Raw genomic sequence first — 23225 nt, 5'->3', positions numbered from 1 at the left:
AAATTAATATTTGTACACATATTCGAGTAAAAAACTTGTTTTGCTATCCTAATTTTTTTTATCTTTATTTTTGTATATGTACCTATATCATTTAATGTTATTAAAAAATTAACAGTTTTAAATTAAAAGAACTAAAATATTGTTGATAGACGTAAAAAAATATTTAAGATGATCACAGTGAAAAAAATAATTTCAAAATTTTATTTTATTTTAAATTAAAATAAAATAGTTTTTATTATCAGTATTAAAAGAATTATTATATTTGGAATATTTATAAAAAAATAATATTTTATAGGGATATAGAAATAAATATAAATTTTTTAAAAATATCCATGTATATTTAAATTTCTAAGTATTCGTTTTTTTTTTTTTTCGCTGCACGCCTGGTGCTGGCGGGCATCCCGCCGGTCTCTCCTCAACCACAGACCTCGCTCTCACTCTTCTTGTTCTTCTTCTCACCTTCCGCCGTGCCCGGAAAACGGGAGACCAAAAAAAGCGTTCATTAAATTCAATTAAATCAATTGGTTAAGTTAGGCCTTTTCGCTCTTCCCCGAATTAAATTAAATGGCGACCCTCTCCCTCTCTTCCTCCTTATCCCCTTCGCCTCGTTCCTTCCTGCCCTTCTCTTCTCCTCCACAACCCTCTACCCTCCCCATCTCCCACCTTCGCCGCCGTCTCCTCCCGCCGGTGATCCGGCGAACGGACTCGATGGGCTCCGCTCCCTCCGCTGTCAGGGCTTCTCCCACGTCCGGCTTCGACTCGACCGCCGTCGACGCTCTCGGCGATGTCAGCATCCTCGTCGCGTCCACCGGGGAGTCCGTCTTATTTAGGGATCTGTGGGATCAGAACGAGGTCAAACCCTCCCTCCTCCTAATTGTTTCCCTTTTTCTCTCCTTCAATTTTTTTTCATATTCTACTCGTACGGTGATTTTGTGATTGGAAATTTTGATTCGAGACAGTATTACTGTAAACTGCATGGGTTGGTGGAATTCGAGTCTTTTGGAAATGTACGAATTGATTACTCCATCGAATTCCAGGGAGGGAGTACTCTTTAGGAAGTTTTTGAGGAACAAATCAAGGAAAAGCCTCTGATTTTACCCTAGGAAAAAGAAAGAAAAGCCTCTGACTGTAACTTATATATATATATATATATATATATATATATATAAAAGAAAACGTGGAGGAAAATCCACCCGATTTATTAAAAGAGAAATAAATCAAACAAAAGTGAGTGTTTTTTGGCTGGTTTCCAATTTTTTGTTTGTGATGAAACATTCTAAAAAATATTTGGTGATATTAGCTATGCTACATGCAAAACAAAAGTGAGTGTTTCGTTCCTGGTTTCCAATTTTTTGTGAAACATTCTAGAAAATATTTTCACATTTTACTGAAGAATTTGACATTGTATATGAGAATGTTTGTGCATAACATAAGTGTGGCAGAGATAACTTGACATCGAGTGGAAATATTAGAAAGTATAGAACTATAACTTTAGTCTAAATGTAAGTTTAGGAGTAGAGTGGACCAAGTATAAAGCAAGGTAATACTACATTGAAGTTGTTTAATGTTTCACAAAGGAACCAGAAAGAATGCACCAGAGGGGGCTCCTGTACTTGGTTGAAGTATATGAAAATGTGAAGAATGACCACAAAAAGATTTTTGATGTTAACTGTTAGAAAGAATTATATAAAGCACGTCATGACGGTTTGCTTATTTCCCTTATCTATGATCTGTTTCATAAAATGTAACCCAAAAATAATATACAAGTCTTTTTCTTTATTGTTCCTTTGTATCATTATCTTGATACTCTTTCTGCAACTAAATGGTTTACCAGGGAATGGCTGTGGTTGCACTTCTGAGGCATTTTGGGTGTTTTTGCTGGTGAGAGGGTAATCACTAGTAGAAAAGGATTATTGTTCTTTTTTATCAGAACATGACCATAATTCCTTTCCTTTGTTCATATTCTTAAGCTGGGAACTTGCTTCTGTTCTGAAAGATGCAAAACCAAGATTTGACTCAGCTGGTGTTAAACTAATTGCAGTCGGTGTTGGCACTCCTGACAAAGCTCGTATTCTTGCTGACCGGGTATTCATCCTCCTAGTTTTATAATTTTTTAGAGTTAAGTTTAATGTGATAAACATGCAGAACATGGATTTTTTAGCTTATACACTTGAGGTACCGTGGCATGCTTTTTCCTTGTGGTGACTAGAACCGAGCCATTTGATTGGTTATTTTAGATGACTCCATCTCTCAATAATGTTGGTTGAATTTTTAGCGGACGTGGTTGGGTGTTGAGGCATTGCTGTTTGTAACAATAATGGCTTTCCAAGAGGTGGTAAACTTACCAAGTAACGTCTTGTTGTTTGGCATCAACTTGTTCTAAATCTCATGAGAACTTGGAAATGGCTTGGTTTTTCCTAGACAGTTTCTTCAGTGGATGCAATTTCCCTCCAAGACTGTTTTCTGTAAATCAAATGCGGCCATAGCATATGCTTAAATCCAATAGCAGAAAACGCAGTCCTGCTCACTTTCTTATTTTAGGCGTCTAATCAAATTTGCATATATCATCAACCAATTCTATTACTTGATCATAAGTTTGCAGTGATTATCTCATGATTCATCCTTTCTAAATTGGGGAAGCATGAATTTTTGAATTGCTGATAGTCTACATTCTGGCATGTAAATTCTAATAATAGTTGGTCTGGGATCTTTTTCCCATCTCTTTCCTCTCAGATGAGAAACTTTTATTATGAAACTTCTATTTATCATTGTCAAGAAAGGAAAGCCACCTATAGGAATTGATGCACTAGTTTCTGTGTTAGTTGATATCTAAGTCTTTGCATTATGCAGCTACCATTTCCACTGGATTGCCTCTATGCAGACCCAGACCGCAAGGTGATGAGTCATGCTATAATTCCTATTTATTTTGCCTGAATTTCCATGGGCAAAGGCTCCCATACCTTAATTTTTCTGGCATATGATGTTTTGGGCCTATATCATGGTATTTTTCAGGCATATGATGTTTTGGGCCTATATTATGGTTTGAGACGTACCTTTTTCAATCCAGCCAGTGTAAGTATTATTTTTGTTCTCAAAATTGCATTATCTATATAATTTGCGCTGATGAAGGAAAAACAAAATCAATTTAATATCCACGATGTTATTTACATACTTCTTTCTCTTTTTTTTCCTGACTTTCATGTAACAGGCCAAAGTGTTTTCAAGATTTGATTCTCTCAAGAAAGCAGTAAGGAACTATACAATTACAGCCACTCCAGATGATAAGGCCAGTGTCTTACAACAGGTCATATTTTTTCTGTTCTCTATGCTCAAGAGGCTTTATCATTAACATCCAATCTTGCTAATTAGTTGATTACTTCACAATTCCAAATTCCTCAATTAAATTGTCTTTTTTTATTAGGGTGGTATGTTTGTATTCAAAGGGAAGCAGTTGTTATATGCAAGAAAAGATGAAGGGACAGGTGATCATGCACCTTTAGATGAAATCTTTGATGTCTGCTGCAAGGTTCCAGTTGCATGACTCTAGTTTGCTGATTATAAATATGTATAGTTGGTAAGTCATCAAGTGATATGGCTTTTGTTTTCTTGGTGCAGGCGATATGTCTCTTGTTATTTACATTAAAGAGTACTTACTCTTACAATTAGTCATATTTAATAATTGTTTAGAATCAGCCATAGCTTGATAATCTGAGAAATGCTTTAACTGTGTCATTGTGAACTTGACTATGCACATACCTGGCACACACGGTTATGTTTCAAGTATTATTGTCAGTTTGCAGGTCAGAATTTTTCATATTTACCGAACCATGCAAACTAAGACTTGGCATCTACTAACTATTTCCATCTTATGGTATTCTACTTAAATATAAAAATGCATTGCTTGACATGGACTGTGTCTCTATCTCTGTCTGGATGCTGGAACTGGCTGCTTTTGTAGAGAAGGAAATCCTAAACATTTTCTGTAGGTCATACTAATGTTCTTAGGATTGCATCACATTATGCATGGAGAACTTTTTGATGGGAAGGGTTCACATGATTGTAGAGCTTCAACAGGTGTTCCTCTACATTTTTATCATACATGAGATATCATATGGTTGATTCAGCATTTTTTTTTTATTACTGCTATTTGATGCAACATCAGGAGCATGGAGAACAGAAAGTGGAAAATATTATGTGTCTTTGAGTGCATGCTTTGTATCATAGTTTTTTTCTTCATGTTGTTGTACATTTTTAGGCACAAGGGAAGGAGCTTCTTCTTTTAGGTAGCTGATTGATTCCAAAAGCAGCCAGGAATTGTGCAGCTAGTGGAACTGTCAGATTCTCAATGTTGGAGGTCAGGAGGGAAATTCAAGAACTTTCGTGATGGAACACTAATGAATTGTTTTCAATCAAATTCGTTTACCTTTTCATAAATAATTGGTTGTTCAATTGGCAATCAGTGATTGAATTGTAAGCATTTAAAATATGAGGAATGGGGACTGGGTCTCAGGTCTAAATTGTATATTGTGTGATCTGGGATAGGAAATGGTGTGGCTTTTTTCTTCATAAAAAAATTGTCATTTTGCCCATTCTTTGTGGATGCACTTCAACCACATTAGGAATGTTGAAAGATTTGCTAGGGTCTGTGGGATCAATATGAATTGATTGGTGGCTAAATAGGGTCCATTTAGACTACCTTCAGATGTTTCTGCTTCTTTTTTAAGTCTTCTGTAGCACAAATTTACTAGTTGTTGAGGAACAGATGTAGCTGCATATAGGTTTTGTTTTGTTTCTGTTTCTTCTTCTTGGTCGTGATGCTACTTATACTCATTTTATTTGTAATAGTTATTACTATATAACCATGCTTGACATAATGGGACGATACCTGTTTGCCTTGGGTGAAAACTGAAATTGAAAAATGGATTATATAGAAATTTTATTAAATGATATTGTATAGTATTCAAACATAATTATCAAGATATTTTAACGATGCAGTAATTTTGACATGTTGGTGAACATTGGTCTACTTAAGCAGTATGACAATACCATGCACATCTAAGAGCTTTTGGTTAATGCATGTTAATACTTTTAACGGGAAAATTTCAAATAGTCCTTTGGACTACTATGGACTAATTTCACATATACCGAATTTTCTATTTATTTATAAGGGTGGGAATTCATTTCCCCCTCCTTGAACAAAAGATGGGCAAGAGTTATTCTATTCATTTCAAGAGTCATTTTATTCATTTGCAGTTTTACCCAATCCATGTTGATTTGCAGCTTCCTGACCATTCTCTAGCTTTCAATCCACTTGTTGAAGTTCATCTGTAAAGATTGGATATGACTTCTCAATCATGGATGTCCCTCAATTTTCTTTTTCATGTTACACAGTACACGTATTTGGTTAAGGCTCTCTTCTTAAGCTTTCAAACATGTGTCCTCTGGTTGCACAGAACCTTCATTTTCCTTTGTTTTGATTGAATTCTTAAAGAACTGTTTGACACTTGATAACCAGCTAAAGGAAATTCCTCTCTCTCTCTCTCTCTCTCTCATGATTTAGTGCTCACTACGAATGTCCTTTGTACTCAATGCAATAAGTTGCACATCTCAGTATTGACATTATTGATGTGCCTGAAATCGAGACCAAGGAATTGGAATAGGTTCACAGGGGTGTCTGGATCCCTAAGTTAATGTCTTCTTTCAGAAGAATAATTTTTCACTATTTATTTAGGCGTCCTGCAAGGTGTAATAACTGTTCTTATGGTTATGGCATACCTATTAATATGCATCATGTCATTTTCATTTTCCTTGGAGATCATTGTCTAATATATCACTGAGAATCTGTATTTCCCAAATATAATAAAAAAATTAAAATAGCTTCATTAGGTTCTTCCCAAAGATATTAATGTTGCTTAGCAAGTTCACATGCATAACTCAATACTGGGCGTAGACAAACTAAGGATTATATTTCCTAGATATATATTTCCTAGACCATACTCTTTGCATATCTTGAATGTGCGAAGTGTGTTGTTGACCTCTGCAGAGCTCCTAGGTATATTTTTTAGGAGTAATATGCTCTCTATGTCAATTTATCAACTTAAATGCCAGATCCTTCACGTGCAGACTTGTATTATTCATTTATTTATTTATTTTTACCATGTGATTAGCAAACCTTTTGTAAGAATGTGGTTTTATCAGACTGTTACTGTCTTCTAGATTCCCACTGAGTAGATTAAAATTCATCATGAGAAGTTCTTAGTTACATGGCCTTTGTGAAAATTTGTCAGCCTGGGGACCAAATCTTTTAACTTGTTGTTGTTGGAATACGTTCGTATTTTTCCAGGTTATGAAGGACAAGTAAATCGGAAGCCTAGTGGCATGCTGATTATTTGCCTGTTGTTCCATAAGCATCGGCTTTAGGGCGAAAAGAATGCAACATCTTGGCAGCTGATTATAAATACATTAAGATGGTTGGAGTTCTTGATGGTGTTGCTTGTGATGAATATTTTTAAGTAGATTTGAATTATTGCTAGTGGGTACGATGACTGCAAAAGCTTCAATTTCCCATATGTATTTTACTAATGGTTCCTTTGTACGAACTTCATATGGGAACATGCGATGTTACATTGGAGAGCATTTACTTGTAATGTGAGGTATGAGGTCCTCTCTCTGTTTGTAAAAAGACACTGCCTGAACACTGGGAGAGGTGGTCTTTGTTGTGTTCAATCGCTATCTGGAGCATGTAAATATGTGGATTCTTACTATTGTTTTAAGGCAGTGATACTCGTATAAGGTTACTTGTTGGTGAACTTTTGTATTAATATTTTATCTATTTTAATTCTGATAGGACTTGTATTCAGGAATTATATTTCAGATTGGCTGTAATCTGACGTGTAGGATGCGTGTGAGGGATAGATGGGGATAGTTTTAGCTTCTAACGGATAGGTGTATTTGCAATGTACTTTGTCATGGAATAAATTACTCCAATCTATATGAAAGAATAGTTTAATCCAAGTTAGATAGAAAAAAGTAGCTCTACCAATGTTTGAAAATGCGGTTGGAGGCTATAATTGGTATATGGGGAATAAAGAAGCTTTTGTTCTTTTTAAACCCTTCTCCGACCTGCAACTAAATGCAGGATCTACGTGAGGTGTATTCGTATTAGAAGGCTTGTTTATAAGGGAACAGAAAGAGAGCCCCGTAGTTCATTTAAGACCCGACCTTTAGTGGGGTTCAACATGGATGTAATCGAATGGGTTTTGGTAATGCTGCTAGAAATTATTACCAGTAACTTTGGTTCCAAGTCCTGCATGCATCATTTTAAAATTTATTATCTCAATAAATTATTGAGGATTTGGTAGATTCCAGGTTCAACTCATGCTCATCCTGACTTAAGTCCGAAATATTCAGCTTAAGCTTCAAACTAAGCAGGTCAGATATGAGACCAACAAATTTGGATCCCAAAGTTAAAGGGCAGTGCTTGCTTTCTGGCTGGCTGCGAACTCTCAACCGATTGTCCATGAGCAAGTTTTAACTGAAAAAATATGGAATTCCAAGTTAATTGTTTTTCTCGTGTGTGCGCGTGTGCATGCACCTGTGCGTATATGTGTGTCGGTGTTAGTTTCAGCTGAGCTGGACTGAATGGAACCAGTTTTAGCTGAAGCTTCCTTGACTGATGAGATTTCTAGTTTTAGTGGGCTGCTTGAGATTTTACATTGGTGATAGATTGTAAATAATGACATATTATTGAACTTTATTAGCTATATAATAAATTGTATGTAGTATTGCTGGAAGCATACAATAATATGAGCCATTTATTTAGATTGAGAACCTATAGATACTTTAAAGTAATCAGTTTTATCCAACTAAAAAAAAGCTTTGATATTTTAGTTCTGCTATGCATAGGTTGAGGATAATTTGATTTTTTAATGTAATTAGTTCAGATGGATGAAATGGACATGTCCCCTAAACTAATAGGCAATATGTACATGCTATTACTTCTAATGTTGCATTAGTATGCCAGGCAGGGTTGTTCGTAGCCTCCCTTACATCTGCCTGACATGGGCTTAAACTACTTTGAGATGTATAAGATAAATTTTTGCTAATTGGTTGGTATGCTTTTGAGATGAGCTGATTTGAGCTTGATCTGGGATAAATAAAATTGAGCATCAAAGGGACTGTCTGAAAGAAGATTAAGTATTTTCCAAAGAAGTCACGAAATTTGACAATTTGCTGGATATATGACTCTATGATAAAGGGAATAGGTGGCCCCATCTCAAGAATTTTTGGTTTATACCTCTTTTATAAAGGTGGAATTGGAAATCGAGGGGATTGAGGTGAATGCAAGAGGAAGAGACCTGGTTGATGCATCAGCCAAGAAGGATTTGGGTTCTGGTGGTTGTCAGCTTGTTGGGTTATCATTTTTTGCACAATTCATCTAATGCAGTCTTAAAATCATATCATCCTAGTGAAAAATGGGCCTGAAAACGGTACTAAGTTGTGTCTATAAAGCTTTGAATTGCAGTAATGTTAAAGCCCATCCTTGGCTGGTATAAATCCAAGTGTAGTTCCCAATAACCATTTGCTGGACCTGTCCTCTGAGCTTGCATCTAGGACCTAACTTTTTTTAAAACCTTGTTGGTTCTATGAAACTGTTGGGTTGACCAATTGGCTAACAAGCATACATTGGTAACCATACAACTGTTTTTCCAAGCAATAGGGTATCTTTTTGAAAGATACATCTTACATGTTAAAGCACATGATATGCTAAAATAGTTCAAACCACCATTTGCAAACACCTTATGTTTTTTTGAAGACAATATCATTTATAGTATTTCCGTTATGTTATATATATTCAATTAGAAATTTAATTTGACAAGCATGGAGTTGATGAAGAGACTTTATGATTTTTATTTAATAATGAATATAAGAAAGTCATTGGACTTACTCAATATAACTAAGACATCCCCATGAATGCTACTTCACCATGGTTTCTGATTTAGGGGATATTTGAATGTGCCAGTTCAAGGAGTCAGCTAAACTAATCTAAGTACATTGAACATCTGATTAGTCACAGAATGCATTAGGTGTTGTGTGCTAGTTCTTTGCGATGACATGGAAGATGTCAACAAGGAGGCATTGCACAATGCAATCTAGGGAAAGATGGAGGAAGGGCATGTTCCTTGTATTTGGAGGCTGTTTCTATTTATCAGCAAATTACTGCAAGGTGTGATAAGCATGACCCTATTCTGCAATTTTTATATCTTAGGTTATTGATCAGCTGTTTAAGGAAATGTTCTACATTTTTACTCTACTGTGGATAATTGATTTGTTGATCTGCCATCAGGAGAACTTTTACATGGTAGAGGACCATATATGTCTAGATTACTAGGTATGATAACTTATTGCTTTTTTGCTCTAAAAAAATCTACCTTTAGAGTCTTTTTCCTTATTTATGTAAAACTATAATGCAATTTCTTGAACGATAATGTTTTCTGGGTTTTGTCTATTATCAAAGAGATTAATGTTTAATCCAATTTAAGAAGATGACTTCATTTATGCGATTGTAACTGAATATTTTAAAAATATGTGTTCATTGCTACAAGCATATATAAATTGTTCAGACTAAGAAAATTTATCTAGCTTAGCTTTTTATGTATCCTTCAACTACTTTGTTCATCTTCTTGTGCCACTATCTCAGACCAAGCAAATCTCTGGTCATTGTAAGCGTGATACTTTAAACGATACTACAAAATCATTATCCTCACCTTTTCCCAGAGAAGATTTTAACATGACTATTATCACTTAAAAAGATGCCTGGGAAGGTGGAAACATATTTGCATAAAATTCAGTTGGTTTGTTGTATAAATGCATCCTTTTGAGTTCCTTGGCAGGTCAACTAGATGTTTAGGGATGTATGTTTTTGGCTGAAATATGAGACATCGTATATCACTTGGGAGCAAATACAAATTTGTGACAAGTCGTTATTAGGCAATCTGCAGTATTTTTTTTTTTTAATGTGCCACGAGGATACTGTTTTTTTTTGTTTTTGCTGTTTTCCAAATACATGATCATCTTTATTTCTGTGCAAGTTTCATGGTTTTGTTCTCACTGCTGTGCACTTGGACTTATGCTACTGTATTGATTGCCTTCACAGCTCGAGTTAGCTCAATACCAATAGTTGATGACAGTGACTCTCTGCTGGATACATATTCAAGAAGGTATCTTATGCTTCAATTTATTGTATGGATGGAATGCTTCGGTTCCTTTTTTTAACCAAAAAAAACCTTTATTATGCCGTGCACAGTGATATTACAGCTTTGGCTAAAGACAGCTTATTCACATATTCACCTTGATGAAATGAGTATTCACCAGGTAAAGACTGATATTCTTTTTGTCTAACCTTGGGGAGAAGTGCATTTGGTTGATGGTTCTAACTTGTTATCCATAAAATGGTTAATTTTTAATGGGTTTTATAATGTATTTTCTTTATCAGGCCAGCAATATTAAGGCTCTGTAGCATATAGATATTTTGTGGTAGTAGCGTAAGTGTCATTAGTGAAAGGTACAATTATTTGACAGCCACCTTCAAGTTCTCTACACTTGGCGAATTCACTGAAGTAGGTGGTGTTCTTGTACAGTTAGGATCAACACTGCATGTCCTGGTGTACCACCTATATATGGACCGGTGAAAATTTTTCGTGCAAGAATAATTAGATCATATACCCCTTGTAGTTTTAGAGGGTTATGGCTACAACTGAGGAGCTCTCATGACATTTTCTGAAAGTCTAAGGGATTCTTTAGGCACTTTATTCTGTTTGTTTATTAGTTTTTGTAAATTTCATCTGAAGAATGGGCCAATCATGTGACTTTACTAAGTTATTAGCCATCTATATTCTTTTCTATAGGGCAAAACTGCACCTAGATTTACTGTTATCTTACGTTTGGTCCTCATTGATGGAAAATTTATTCCATTTTTTGTTTAGTCCCTGGCGTGTGAATTAGTGTATAAATCAGGTATATAGAAAGAGGCTTAACTTTTCGATGATCGACATGAGGGACTGGACATAAAATGGCTTAGGGCTAGTTGTCAAATGGCAGTCAGACTAAGGACCAGGTGTGAAGTTCCCTTGTTTTGGATGGTCGGTCGACTTGCTAATATGTCATATGAAATTTTGTCATTTGGTTTTTAACCAGTCATTTGAATGCTGAAATGAGCAATTAAAAATACTTGAGTTTGTGTAAAGTTTAGAAGTCTTATTTTGTGATCCAGAACTAAGCCCATATTACGTTATGTTAGTTTTAATTTGAATAGGATTTTATTTAGGTCTGTTTTTCAATTTCTGTACTTTGTAAACCTTCAGATCCACCCTCCTGTGTTGAGTTTCCTTACCTCATCGTTTGTGGCTCTCAACTTCTGCACAACAAATGCTTGAGAACATGTTGTATGAAGAAAATAATTTAACTAAAACGCCAAGGAGGACTTTCTTTTCTTTATCTTCTGAATCTATGGTGGCATCTTGCCAACCATGCATGAAATGAATGAAAATTTTAACTATTCCGTTTGTCTCTGGTAAATTCAAGCACTGCAACTTGGACAAGATGCAAGTGCTCCATTTGGATTCTTTAACGGGCAGCGAAGCCAGATGTGTCTTCGTTCTGATACTCTGCAGCAAGTGATGGAGCGATTGACAAATCCTGGTAATATTTTGTCTTTATAAAGTTCTAGTTTCTCAGTTGCAATCTCATTCTTGATATCCTCCTCCTGCTTGATTTTAGGGGTCCGGCGTGTTATCATTGTGGAAGCGGGAACCAAGCGTGTAGTTATTTCTCTGAGTGATGTATTCAGATTCTTGCTTGGCTGGCCTCAAGTATCACCAAGTAACTTCTAGTTTATACTGGCTTGTGAGCACGTTATTCTTCGCCTACCGTCTCTATTGGGCAAATGGAATCATTTCTTCTTCTTCTTTTTTCTTTTTTTCCTCCTTTTAATTTAATAGGCGTCATTGGGTTAGAGCCTGGTGTTTGTTGAGAAGACCACAAATGGTCTGTAAATGAGGAATTTTCTCTTAACCCTGTTTTCCATAATTATTGTTTCTGTATGTGCTTTTCCTGGCTTGGATGGTTAACTAGACCACAGATCCAAAGATATGTGTGCTAATAAAGGAATGCCATTAGCAGGAAAAAAGTGGGGAAGATAAGAAAGTGGGAGATGAGACAAATTTGATGTCACTCAGGTGCTGCAAGTGAGAGTGGCAGGCGAGGTCATGCCCTTCAGGGGAACAGCAGCTACCGTCTTCCATATATATCGCAGAGGCTGGGGCCGAGGAAAGGGAGCAACCTCGTAATCTAGCTCGAGTAATTTCCCTGGGGCAACAGGACTTGGCCTTTTTGCCAAGCAGGGTCTGAGTTTGCATCAGGCTGGATTAGTCTTTTTGTAACAGAGACAGCGTTCATGCATCACCAGCCTTCGCAAAGTACATTTATGGTCATCGATGGGTGCATCATCTCTTTTTCTCTCTCTCTCGGTCTTCCACCATTACTACCTAGTTCCACTTGTTGTCTGAGCATTCTGAAACTTGCCTCCTGTTGAATACATGAATTTGGCTGGGGTTTTGCCAATAAAAAAAACTGCATCTATTATGTTCTCATTTAATTGTCGGTATCTGATTCTCTTTTGCGGGTAGCAGCTATTATTTCTGGGGACCTAAATTTACACTTCTTCTACGATTGGAGATTCGGCGTTGACATTGACAAATGCAAAATAAATTACTCGATCATCCATTTAGATATGCTTGTGTTTGAAGCTAGATTAGATAAATGATTGGAAGCTAAAGGAGCTCAGCTCTTTGAGAAGTCATGAACAATAACTGTAATGATGTTTTCCCACCTGTCGTCTGAAAAATAGTTTAGATTTTGAACGAGGTCTTAGAATTCAGTTCAAAGTTTGAAATTTTGACCTATTTGGAATTTGGTACCGCATGATATAAGTGATCCTACATTGGAGAACATAAAGAGAACATAAGGGAATAAGTGGTGGTGGTGAGGCAGTCGACGTCGAGGCTTTTTTCGAGAGGGCTAGAAGAATGTATGATGGGATGAATTGGAACCAGCCTCTTATGTGGAAAAATATTTGATGACTCTAATGGCAAACTGCCATCTTTTGTAGTTGAAGGGTAAACCCAGAGTTTGGGTCAGGGAAGGCTGTGGCTAGTAGAGATCGGCAAAGATGCTACAAAAGATGTGTTTGGTTAATAAATGTAAGGGTGTGTTTGGTTCGCTATCGGTATCAAAATCAAAATGGATTGGAATGAAAATTGGAATAGTCATATTGGTCAATGAGTTTTATTCGTGACTGGAATTGGAATGGAATTCGAACATTAGGAGATTGAGTTTTGGGGGATTGGGGAACAATTTCTATTTTTCTTTAGAATCGGAATAGGAATGGACTCTGTTCGATCAAACGACTGGAATAAAAGTTACTTATTCCCAGTCTTATTTCAGAGCTCAACTTTTTTCAACCAAATATGCCTTAAAATCAGATGCAAGAATTTTGCCTAAAAGTTCAAACAAACCTCAATCAAAAACTGTTATGCTGCTTTCAGTCGCGAATAGTCTTACAGTTTAAGTGATGGCTCGGTAAATCATTAAAAGAATAATATGCCTATGTACATTTGGAAAAAAAATACAGAAAACTTTACAATAAAAATAAGTGCCGGTAGAATGATGTTTTGTACTTTTGTTTCATGAGTCAACTTACTTCCAGCTCCTGAATATGTCCACAAAATCCTAAATGCTATTTTGCAACATTCACTAACATTGTATCTTTTTGGAATCTCTTCCTATGATGTCTTTTTAAAACCAAAAAATTTCTTAGGCTTTACTGCAGATGTTAGGTCTATGATGGGCATCAAGAAACAGAAATGTAAATGGCAAAGATCAACCTATCAGACTAATACTTCCGCTAGTCACCTCTCTGGAATTGTGTTTTTTTTTTTATCATTTTAATAATATTACAAGTTGCCACTTTTGATCCAACTTTTTTTTATTGTTATTTTTTTAAAAAAAATCCATGCACCAAATTGCAAGGCAGCCCATAGTTTTGATTACCTTGGCTACGTGAGTCTGGACGAGTCTGAAATCCGGGACCAAACTGACTCATGCGCGTGCGGTGGACGCAGTCCTAATCCAACACCGACCAAGAGATTAAAACCTGTCCCACCGCCTCGAGAAACCAATCCAACCCATCTAATCGTTGCTTCTCTCTTACCCGTTCAATCTCCACCGTTCCTCCTTCACCGTTTCGTCTATAAATAGCAGGAGACCTCGGATTCCCGAAGACTCGTCCGGGGTGGTGTAGGTTGCCCGGTGGGCTTCGCTCCGGTGAGTAATTTTATCGCTGAGTTTTGGGTTATCATCGGTCGACCGAGCGCTTAAGGGTTTCTTGCTGCATTTTGAGTTATCGTGCGCTTAAGGGTTTCTTTCTGTTTCGTGGATTGATCTCGAATTCTTGACAAATTCGTCAATTATTTTCTCTTCTTCAAGGGTTACCGTTGGACCCTTGGTAGTTGATTCGTTGGATTTTGTTTATCTTTGCCGGTTGCAGTTGATTTAGAATGATTAGGTTTCTTCATGAATCCATCCTACGTTTTACAGAATTTGGAAATATTGGTTCTTCTTCGCGGGTTTCCGTTCCGGCTTTTGGTGGCTGATTCGTTGGATTTCTTTCATTCTAGGCTGGAGGAGTTGATTTGGGGTGATCATTGTTTAATGTCCTGCGTTTTACAGAATCTGGAATTATTGGTTCTTCTTCGTGGATTTCCGTTCCGGCATTTGGTGGCTGATACGTTGGATTTCTTTCATCCTAGGCTGGTGCAGATGATTTGGGGGGATTATTGTTTCTTGATGAATACGTTTTACAGAATCTGGAATTATTGGTTCTTTTTCGTGGGTTTCCGTTCCAGCCTTTGGTGGCTGATTCGTTGGATTTGTTTCATCCTAGGCTGGAGCAGTTGATTTGGGGAGATTATTGTTTCTTGATGAATCCATCCTGCATTTTACAGAATCTGGAATTGTTGGTTCTTTTTCGAGGGTTCCATTTGATCTTCGGCTGTCGGGTTGGTCCCTTGCTAGGGTTTCTTGCTGAATTTGTCCTGCCCTTTTCGGATATGGAATCATTTGTTCTTCTTTCGAGGGTTTCTGTTCTATCTGTGGTGGTTTATTCGCTGGATTTGGGTTGTCGTTGGATGAAAGTGAAACACTTTGTGAGGTATTCAACTCATGCTTCTCAGATTTTGGAATTTATTGTTCTTCTTCGAGGATTTCTAGTTCTTGGTTCAGTTAATTGAGGATTTCAGGGGTGGTTTCGGGTTGATTGTCGAATCTATTGTTCTCTTTGATTCAATTAGTGTTCTTAAGAGTTGGCTAGATATATATTTTGGCTAAGCATTGCCGGTCTTATATGGTTCTGTGGATTCCTTGTGTTCGGTTGGTGCATGAATCCTCTCATTTGATATTGTCATTTATGGTTGGAGAGGCATCGTAGTGGTTTCATTAAGCAGCCAGAAAGTGGTTCTAGTTTTGATGTATTTGGCCATGGTTTTCGAGCTTCAGGTGATGAGAATACCAGGTGCTACAGAGGCTGGAGTTAAGATTGATTTCTCATAGGGTGGCTTCTCCACTTGATTGTGATATGCATCTTAATTTATGTTCATGTAGTGTGATTTGGCCAATCTAGTTTGTGGCAATGTGCGATCCTATTTTGCAAAGATGTGTCGTTCGGCTGTCACATCTCTTCAGTATTTTGTGATTTGTTGTTGTTGCCGGAGGGATTGTGTTTATGAGGAGTTAGCATTAATTTTACCATAGGCTTTTGTGATAGTGGTGATGAGTATCGTATTATATTTCCTTCTATTCTTTGCTGTCTGGGGTTTTCAGAACTTGTTTACCGGTGACATTTGCATGCATTTTTGGTAGTTGCTTGTTTTATATGGTGGTCTGCTTGTGTCCTTTGGCATAAGTGGCTGCACTTTTGCTGGGTTGTTGGTTGCTATATACTGTTTCCAATCACTTCTTGAAGCATTCCCAAGTTTGATGTGGATCTTCTGCTGCACGTCAAGCAAGCAATTAGAGTTTGCATGGCAACCCTTTTTTTCACTTGGATATTTTTTCATGCATTCATTTATATATCTGTGTACCTATTTATCTTTGTTATTTATATTTATTTTATTTGGTTTAATGTTGTTCATTCAGGTCATGAGAGATTCTTCTTGTTTAGTGATGCCCCTGTATAGAGTACTTTGCAAGGTGGTTCGTATTTGAATTGCTTTATTCTGTCATTCTTATTTAATTATAGGTTTCATTATTTGCCAATTGGCTCATATGTTTCACTTCCATCTTGTTTAGAAATTTATGGTTGGGTTAGTGATTCTGATATATGAAGTGCCATTTTTTTCGTATTCTTGATGAGGTAGATGTCAATTATTACTTGTTGCCGTTACTCAGGGGCTACATTGGTGGGATAATCGATAAGGCAAGTTTCCATCAATTTTGTAAAGGACTTGTTCTTTGAGTTATGGTTTTTCTGCATTTGATAGCGATTCTAATTGTGTAAATCAGCTTTTTTTTTTGAACATTTTTTTTAGGATGGATGTTCGTTGCTTTCTGTATTATTATTGCAGTCTTGCAACCAAGTTTCTTGGAGGTTCTTGGAGGCACTTTTTCGTGGGGGTTCTGAGGCTATTTTACCTCTTGTTTTCCATACATATGGTTGTCTACTTCCAGGTTTCTTGCTGTTTCGTAGTTAATTCATCGCATTTTGAGTTCTTGTCGGTCGATGCGCTTGATGTGGAGTGATCTCGAATTTTCGATGAATTCGTCAATTATTTTCTCTTCTTCAAGGGTTTCTGTTGGACCTTTGGTAGTTGATTCGTTGGATTTTGTTCATCTTTGCCGGTTGTAGTTGATTTGGAATGATTAGGTTTCTTCATGAATCCATCCAACGTTTTACAGAAACTGGAATTATTGGTTCTTTTTTGTGGGTTTCCGTTCCGGCCTTTGGAGGTTGATTCGTTGGATTTCTTTCACCCTTGGCTGGAGCAGTTGATTTTGGGGGATTATTGTTTCTTGATGAGTCTGTCCTGTGTTTTACAGAATCTGGAATTGTTGGTTCTTCTTCGAGGGTTCCATTTGATCTTCGGCTGTCGGGTTGGTCCCTTGCTAGGGTTTCTTGATAAATTTGTCCTGCGCTTTTCGGATCTGGAATCATTTGTGCTTCTTTCGAGGGAGGTTTCTGTTCTATCTTTGGTGGTTTATTTGCTGGATTTGGGTTGTCTTTGGTTGAAACACTTTGTGAGGTATTCAACTCATGCTTCTCAGATTTTGGAATTTATTGTTCTTCGAGGATTTGCAGTTCTTGGTTCGGTTAATTGAGGATTGCGGGGGTAGATTCGGGTTGATTGGCACATCTGTTGTGCTCTTTGATTCTATTAGTGTTCTTAAGAGTTGGCTGGAATTTTCTTTTGGTTTAGCATTATTTATCATATGATTAAATAGACAGCTTCTTTTTTCCCTGGTTCTATGGATTCCATGTGTTCGGTTGGCGCACGATTCCTTTCTTTTGATATTATCATATATGGTTGAAGAGGCATCATAGTGGTATCATTAAGCAGCCTGAAAGTGGTTCTAGTTTTGATGTATTTGACCATGGTTTTCGAGCTTCAGCTGATGAGAATACCAAGTGCTGCAGAGGCTGGAGTTAAGATTGATTTCTCATAAAGGGGCTTCTCCACTTGATTGTGATATGTATCTTAATTTTTGTTCATGTAGTGCGATTTGGCCAATCTAGTTTGTGGCAATATGCGATCCTATTTTGCAAAGATGTGTCCTTCAGCTGTCTCATCTCCTCAGTATTTTGTGATTTGTTGTTGTTGCCGGAGGGATTGTGTTTATGAGGAGTTAACATTAATTTTACCATGGGCTTTTGCGATATTCGTGATGAGTATCGTATTGTATTTCCTTCTATTCTTCGCTGCCTGGAGTTTTCAGAACTTGCTTAACGGTGACATTTACATCCTTTTTCGGCAGTTGCTTCTATTATATGGTGGTCTGCTGCTGAAGATTGTGTACTTTGGCATAAGTGGCTGCACTTTTGTTGGGTTGTTGGTTGCTATATAATGTATCCAATCACTTCAAGCAAGCAATTAGAGTTTGATGTGTATGTTTTCATCTTCTGCCGCACCTCAAACAAGCAATTAGAGTTTGAATGGCAACCCTTTTTTTCATCTCTTGGATATTTTTTCATTCATTCATTTATATATTTGTGTACCTATTTATCTTTGTTATTTCTATATATTTTATTTAGTTTAAGGTTGTTTATTCAGGTTATGAGAGATTATTCTTGTTTAGGGATGCCCCGGTATTGAGTACTTTGCAAGGTGGTTCGTATTTGAATTGCTTTATTCTGTCGTGCTTATTTAATTGTAGGTTTCATTATTTAGCAATTGGCGCAGATGTTTCCCTTCCATCTTGTTTAGAAATTTATGGTTGGGATAGTGATTCTGATTGTGTTTCTGATACATGGTGTCATTTTATTCATACTCCTGATGAGGTAGATGTCAATTATTACTTGTTGCAGTTACTCAGGGGCTACATTGGTTGGGATAATTTAAGGCAAGGTACCATAAATATCGTAAAGGACTTGTTTTTTGAGTTATGGTTTTTCTCGATTTGATAGCGATTCTATTTGTGTAAATCAACATTTTTTATGAACATTTTGTTTAGGATGGATGTTCGTTGCTTTCTGTATTATTATTGCAATCTTGCAGCCATGTTTCTTGGAGGTTCTTGGATGCACTTTTTTGTGGGGGATCTGAGGTTTTTATTATCTCTTGTTTTCCATATGTATGGTTGTCTCTATTTGCTGACTTTTATCTTCTCAATAGTATGTTATTTAGGATCAGATTTGAACCTAAATTGTCATCAGAATTAATGTGCTATAGATCGTCAATGTTTGCGAGAGATGATTTGTATAGAGGCGGTCGCTCGCCTTTGGTGGTATTATTGATCGTATTGATAATCTTTTTTCCTTTAGCCTTGCTTGTCAGAATGTGTTAATCATCACTCCTGCTGTTACAACTTTTCATGGTCTTGCACTTCTGGTGAAACTTAAGGGTTTCTTGATATTTTGTGGTTAATTCGTCGGATTTTGAGTTATTGTCGGTCGATGCACTTGCCTTGGAGTGATCTCGAATTCTTGATGAATTCATCAATTATTTGCTCTTCTTCAAAGGTTTCTGTTTGATTCGTAGGATTTTGTTTATCTTTGCCTGTTGGAGTTGATTTGGAATGATTAGGTTTCTTCATGAATCCATCCTACGTTTTACAATTCTGGAATTATTGGTTCTTTTTCGTGCGTTTCCGTTCCGGCATTTGGTGGCTGATACGTTGGATTTCTTTCATCCTAGGCCGGTGCAAATGATTTGGGGGGGATTATTGTTTCTTGATGAATACGTTTTACAGAATCGGGAATTATCGGTTCTTTTTCGTAGGTTTCCCGTTCCGTCCTTTGGTGGCTAATTTGTTGGATTTGTTTCATCCCTAGGCTGGAGCAGTTGATTTCGGGGGATTATTGTTTGTTGATGAATCCATCCTGCACTTTACAGAATCTGGAATTGTTGGTTCTTCTTTGAGGTTTCCGTTTACAGAATCCGTCCTTTGGTTCTTCTTTGGATTTCGGGGGATTATTTAATTGTAGATTTCATTATTTGGCAATTGGCTCATATGTTTCACTTCCATCTTGTTTAGAAATTTATGGTTGGGATAGTGATTCTGATAGCGATTCTGATATATCAGGTGCCATTTTTTATTCGTACTCTTGATGAGTTAGATGGCAATTATTACTTGTTCTTGCAGTTACTCAGGGACTACATTGGTTGTTATAATCGTTAAGGCAAGGTACCATTAATTTTGTGAAGGACTTGTTCTTTGAGTTATGGTTTTTCTGCATTTGATAGCGAGTCTAATTGTGTAAATCTGCAATTTGATAGCCTAAAAATAGTTCTAGTTTTGATGTATTTTACCATGGTTTTCGAGCTTCAGTTGATGAGAATACCAAGTACTGCAGAGGCTGGAGTTAAGATTGATTTCTCATGAGGGGGCTTCTCCACTTGATTGTGATATGTATCTTAATTTTTGTTCATGTAGTGTGATTTGGCCAATCTAGTTTGTGGCAAGCAGACTCAACAGATCATAGCTTGGAAACAAGACTTAGAAAAGGCACTGAGCAAACACCGGTGTATATGCGATCCTATTTTGCAAAGAAGATGTGTCCTTCAGCTGTCTCATCTCTTCAGTATTTTGTGATTTGTTGTTGCCAGGGGGATTGTGTTTATGAGGAGCTAACATTAATTTTACCATAGGCTTTTGCGATATTCGTGATGAGTACCGTATTGTATTTCCTTCTATTCTTCACTGCCTGGAGTTTTCAGAACTTGTTTGCCGGTGACATTTACATCCTTTTTCGGCAGTTGCTTCTATTATATGGTGGTCTGCTGCTGAAGATTGTGTACTTTGGCATAAGTGGCTGCACTTTTGTTGGGTTATTGGTGGCTATATACTGTTTCCAATCAATTCTTGAAGCATGCCCAAGTTTAATGTGTATGTCTTCATCTTCTGCTGCAACTCAAGCAAGCAACTAGAGTTTGAATGCAACCCTTTTTTACACCTCTTGGATATTTTTTCATTCGTTCATTTGTATATTTGTGTACCTATTTATTTTTGTTATTTATATATATTTTATTTATTTTAAGGTTGTTCAATCAGGTTATGAGAGATTCTTCTTGTTTAGTGATGCCCCTGTATAGAGTACTTTGCAAGGTTGTTCGTATTTGAATTGCTTTATTCTGTCATGCCTATTTAATTGCAGGTTGCATTATTTGGCAATTGGCTCATATGTTTCACTTCCATCTTGTTTAGAAATTTTGTGATGCCCCTGTATAAAGTACTTTGCAAGACTTGGTTCATATTCGTATTGCTTTATTCTGTCATTCTTTTTTGCATTTAGGTTTCATTATTTAGCGGTTGGCTCACATGTTTCACTTTCATCTTGTTTAGAATGGTTCCTGTAATGGATGATTCACCAAGGGGTTATTATTTGCCAAATCAATGATATGGAGGATTGTGCCATTGATAGTGGTTAGATTTATACTTATTGCTAATTAATTTTTTTAATTGTAGTTGTTACTTGTCCTGTTGCTCTCTTTCCAAGAGATTGTATTACTGGACATATTCCTTCAATTTTTTTGTGTAGTTGGTAGGTTTTGTTAATGTTGATTTCTTATCTACTGATATTTTCCCTGGCCTCCTTGTTCATTAGTGATCAAACTTGTTTTCATGGGTTGCTGACATTTGGTAGGACATGATGATGGATGGGGTTTTTTCATACTCGATAGCGATTTAGATTTTGTCAATTAGTATTAGTCGTTCCTTGTAGACGTTATATTGAGGATTGCATTGATCTATTTCTTTTTATTTTTGCAGTCTTGTGGGAGGTTCTGTTTGAGGCACTTTTAATTCAGGGAGTTTTATCTAACATATTCTATTTTAACGATTTTAAATAATACCTGCATATATCTATGTCTTCCATGCCCATTATTCGGAGATTGGAATTAAAGACCATGATTTATCGATGCTTGAAAGAGATGATTTTGTACAGAGGGGGTCAAGGTATGCTGAACCGACCCAGTGCCGACAGGCACCGGTACGGTACAGCATATAAAAACGATTCCGTACTTGTACCGGTGCGATCCAGGCTGGTTCGCAATGCCCCAAAATCATTTTACCCGCGTGTCCACGCGTGGGGCAGTTAACTGTGCCTGCGGCCGATTCTTAAGCTGGGAATCGTGCCCGCGCGAGGGGTGGCACGCCCACGAGGGCTGCCAGCCCGCGTGGGCTATTTAATGCTATAGAGTGGCATTTATGGTATGCTGTACCGGTTGGTACCGGACGTACCGTATCCGTATCGATGGGTACCGGTATCGGTACGCTAGTGTCGGTACGTTTGGCATACCGCATACCGTACTGTACCGTCACTCGGTACGCCTATGCTAGTGTGGCACCGGTACGGGATTTGGTACAGGTACGACGAACCTTGGTGGCATTAAATGCCATTCTGTGGCATTTGTTTTTTATTTTTTTGCTTTTTTTTTTCCTCTCCTTTTTAGATATTTTCTCTCCTTTTTAATTAACAACTTGCTCTTTTTATAAATGTTGTCTTGTCGTATAATCTGTTAATAGGTTGATGATGTTTGGAGTCGGAGGATATGATATTTGCGAAGGTGATATGTCTAACTTGGTAGCATTTTAGGTTATACCTGTTGGTCTGTTTTCTCGAATATATTCTGTTTGGTAACTAGTGTCTATTCTGCTACTATTTGTCTTGGAAGATGTTTTGGTTGAGATGACTCTGTCACGAGGTTTGAAACATTCTTTTTTACCTTCATTTTGTTTTAAGTCATTTTTTCTTGGAAGTATGTTTCACACTTGTTGACCATTGCATTCTTGATGGCCTGTTTTCTATTCAGTGGATGGAATTGAAGGCCAGACGATGACAGGAGTTAAGGCCATAGGTTTCAATGCTTGGGAGAGTACTTGCATAGAGTAGGTTTCAACTTTCTCTCTTCAACTTGTTTTTTATATGCATTGTTGTTAACTTCTTCTGACTTTTGTCTTCTCAATTGTCCTAGACTTGAAATCTAACTTGTTAGTGGACATACGGCACTAGGTTGTCAATATTTGGGAGAGATGTTTTGTATACAGTATTAATGATTATATTAGCAAGTATTTTTTTTGATCCTTGTTAATCAGGATATAAGTATATCATCACATTTCTGGATGGTGTAATCTTTTTGAAGGGTGCATTTTGCACGCCATAGTGATTTAGGTTTGCATTGACTAGCTTTCCTTTCTCTCATGGATGTTCTCCCATGGATAAATGTTGATCAACACCTTGTTACTGTTGCAGCTTTGATGAAGTTTTTCCTCATGGGGGTTCTGAAATGTTCTTTTTAATTTGGCTCTTATAAACTCTTTCCTTTTAAAATACTCTGGCGTTCTACTTTCTTGTTCTTAACCAGAAATCAGACTTACATACCAAGCTGTGATCAGATTTAGGATGTGTTGTCATTCTGGAAAGAATATTACAGATATGAGTTGTATGGAGGTTGTTT

General features: G+C 37.0%; 1 protein-coding gene and 2 long non-coding RNA genes across 53 annotated transcripts in view; all 3 read left to right on the top strand.

Annotated features, from left to right (window-relative positions):
• The first annotated feature begins 375 nt into the window (after positions 1 to 375).
• On the top strand, positions 376 to 6841 carry LOC103704285 (thioredoxin-like protein AAED1, chloroplastic). 2 transcript variants are annotated; one of them, XM_039134161.1, is made up of 8 exons: positions 376 to 852; positions 1835 to 1881; positions 1971 to 2085; positions 2851 to 2895; positions 2974 to 3072; positions 3209 to 3304; positions 3422 to 3574; positions 6344 to 6841. In XM_039134161.1, the coding sequence occupies exons 1-7, from the start codon at positions 565 to 567 to the stop codon at positions 3539 to 3541; spliced, it is 810 nt and encodes a 269-aa protein (XP_038990089.1). In that variant the 5' UTR covers positions 376 to 564; the 3' UTR covers positions 3542 to 3574; positions 6344 to 6841. The 2 variants fall into 2 exon arrangements, with proteins under 2 accessions (XP_038990089.1, XP_038990090.1); XM_039134162.1 differs by having other exon boundaries at positions 377 to 852; positions 3013 to 3072.
• Positions 6842 to 9893: 3052 nt separating this feature from the next.
• LOC113462544 lies at positions 9894 to 12650 on the top strand. The gene is made up of 4 exons (XR_003385080.2): positions 9894 to 10220; positions 10307 to 10374; positions 11584 to 11700; positions 11779 to 12650. It is a non-coding gene; the product is annotated as an uncharacterized LOC113462544 (long non-coding RNA).
• A 1698-nt stretch (positions 12651 to 14348) lies between these two features.
• Positions 14349 to 23225, top strand: part of LOC103704283 — a 32762-nt gene continuing 23885 nt past the window's right edge. For 47 of the 50 annotated variants that reach the window (XR_005515065.1, XR_005515072.1, XR_005515077.1 and 44 more), the window contains exon 1: positions 14355 to 23218. This is a non-coding gene — a long non-coding RNA (uncharacterized LOC103704283). Of the gene's footprint in view, positions 23219 to 23225 lie in introns of all 50 variants that reach the window. The other 3 variants (XR_005515081.1, XR_005515091.1, XR_005515075.1) reach the window with 3 other exon arrangements.

Source organism: Phoenix dactylifera, chromosome 15 (assembly GCF_009389715.1).
Source record: "Phoenix dactylifera cultivar Barhee BC4 chromosome 15, palm_55x_up_171113_PBpolish2nd_filt_p, whole genome shotgun sequence".
NCBI classification, from domain to species: domain Eukaryota; kingdom Viridiplantae; phylum Streptophyta; class Magnoliopsida; order Arecales; family Arecaceae; genus Phoenix; species Phoenix dactylifera.
The sequence above is the reverse complement of the archived record's forward strand: the minus strand, read 5'-3'. Positions and strand labels throughout refer to the sequence as shown.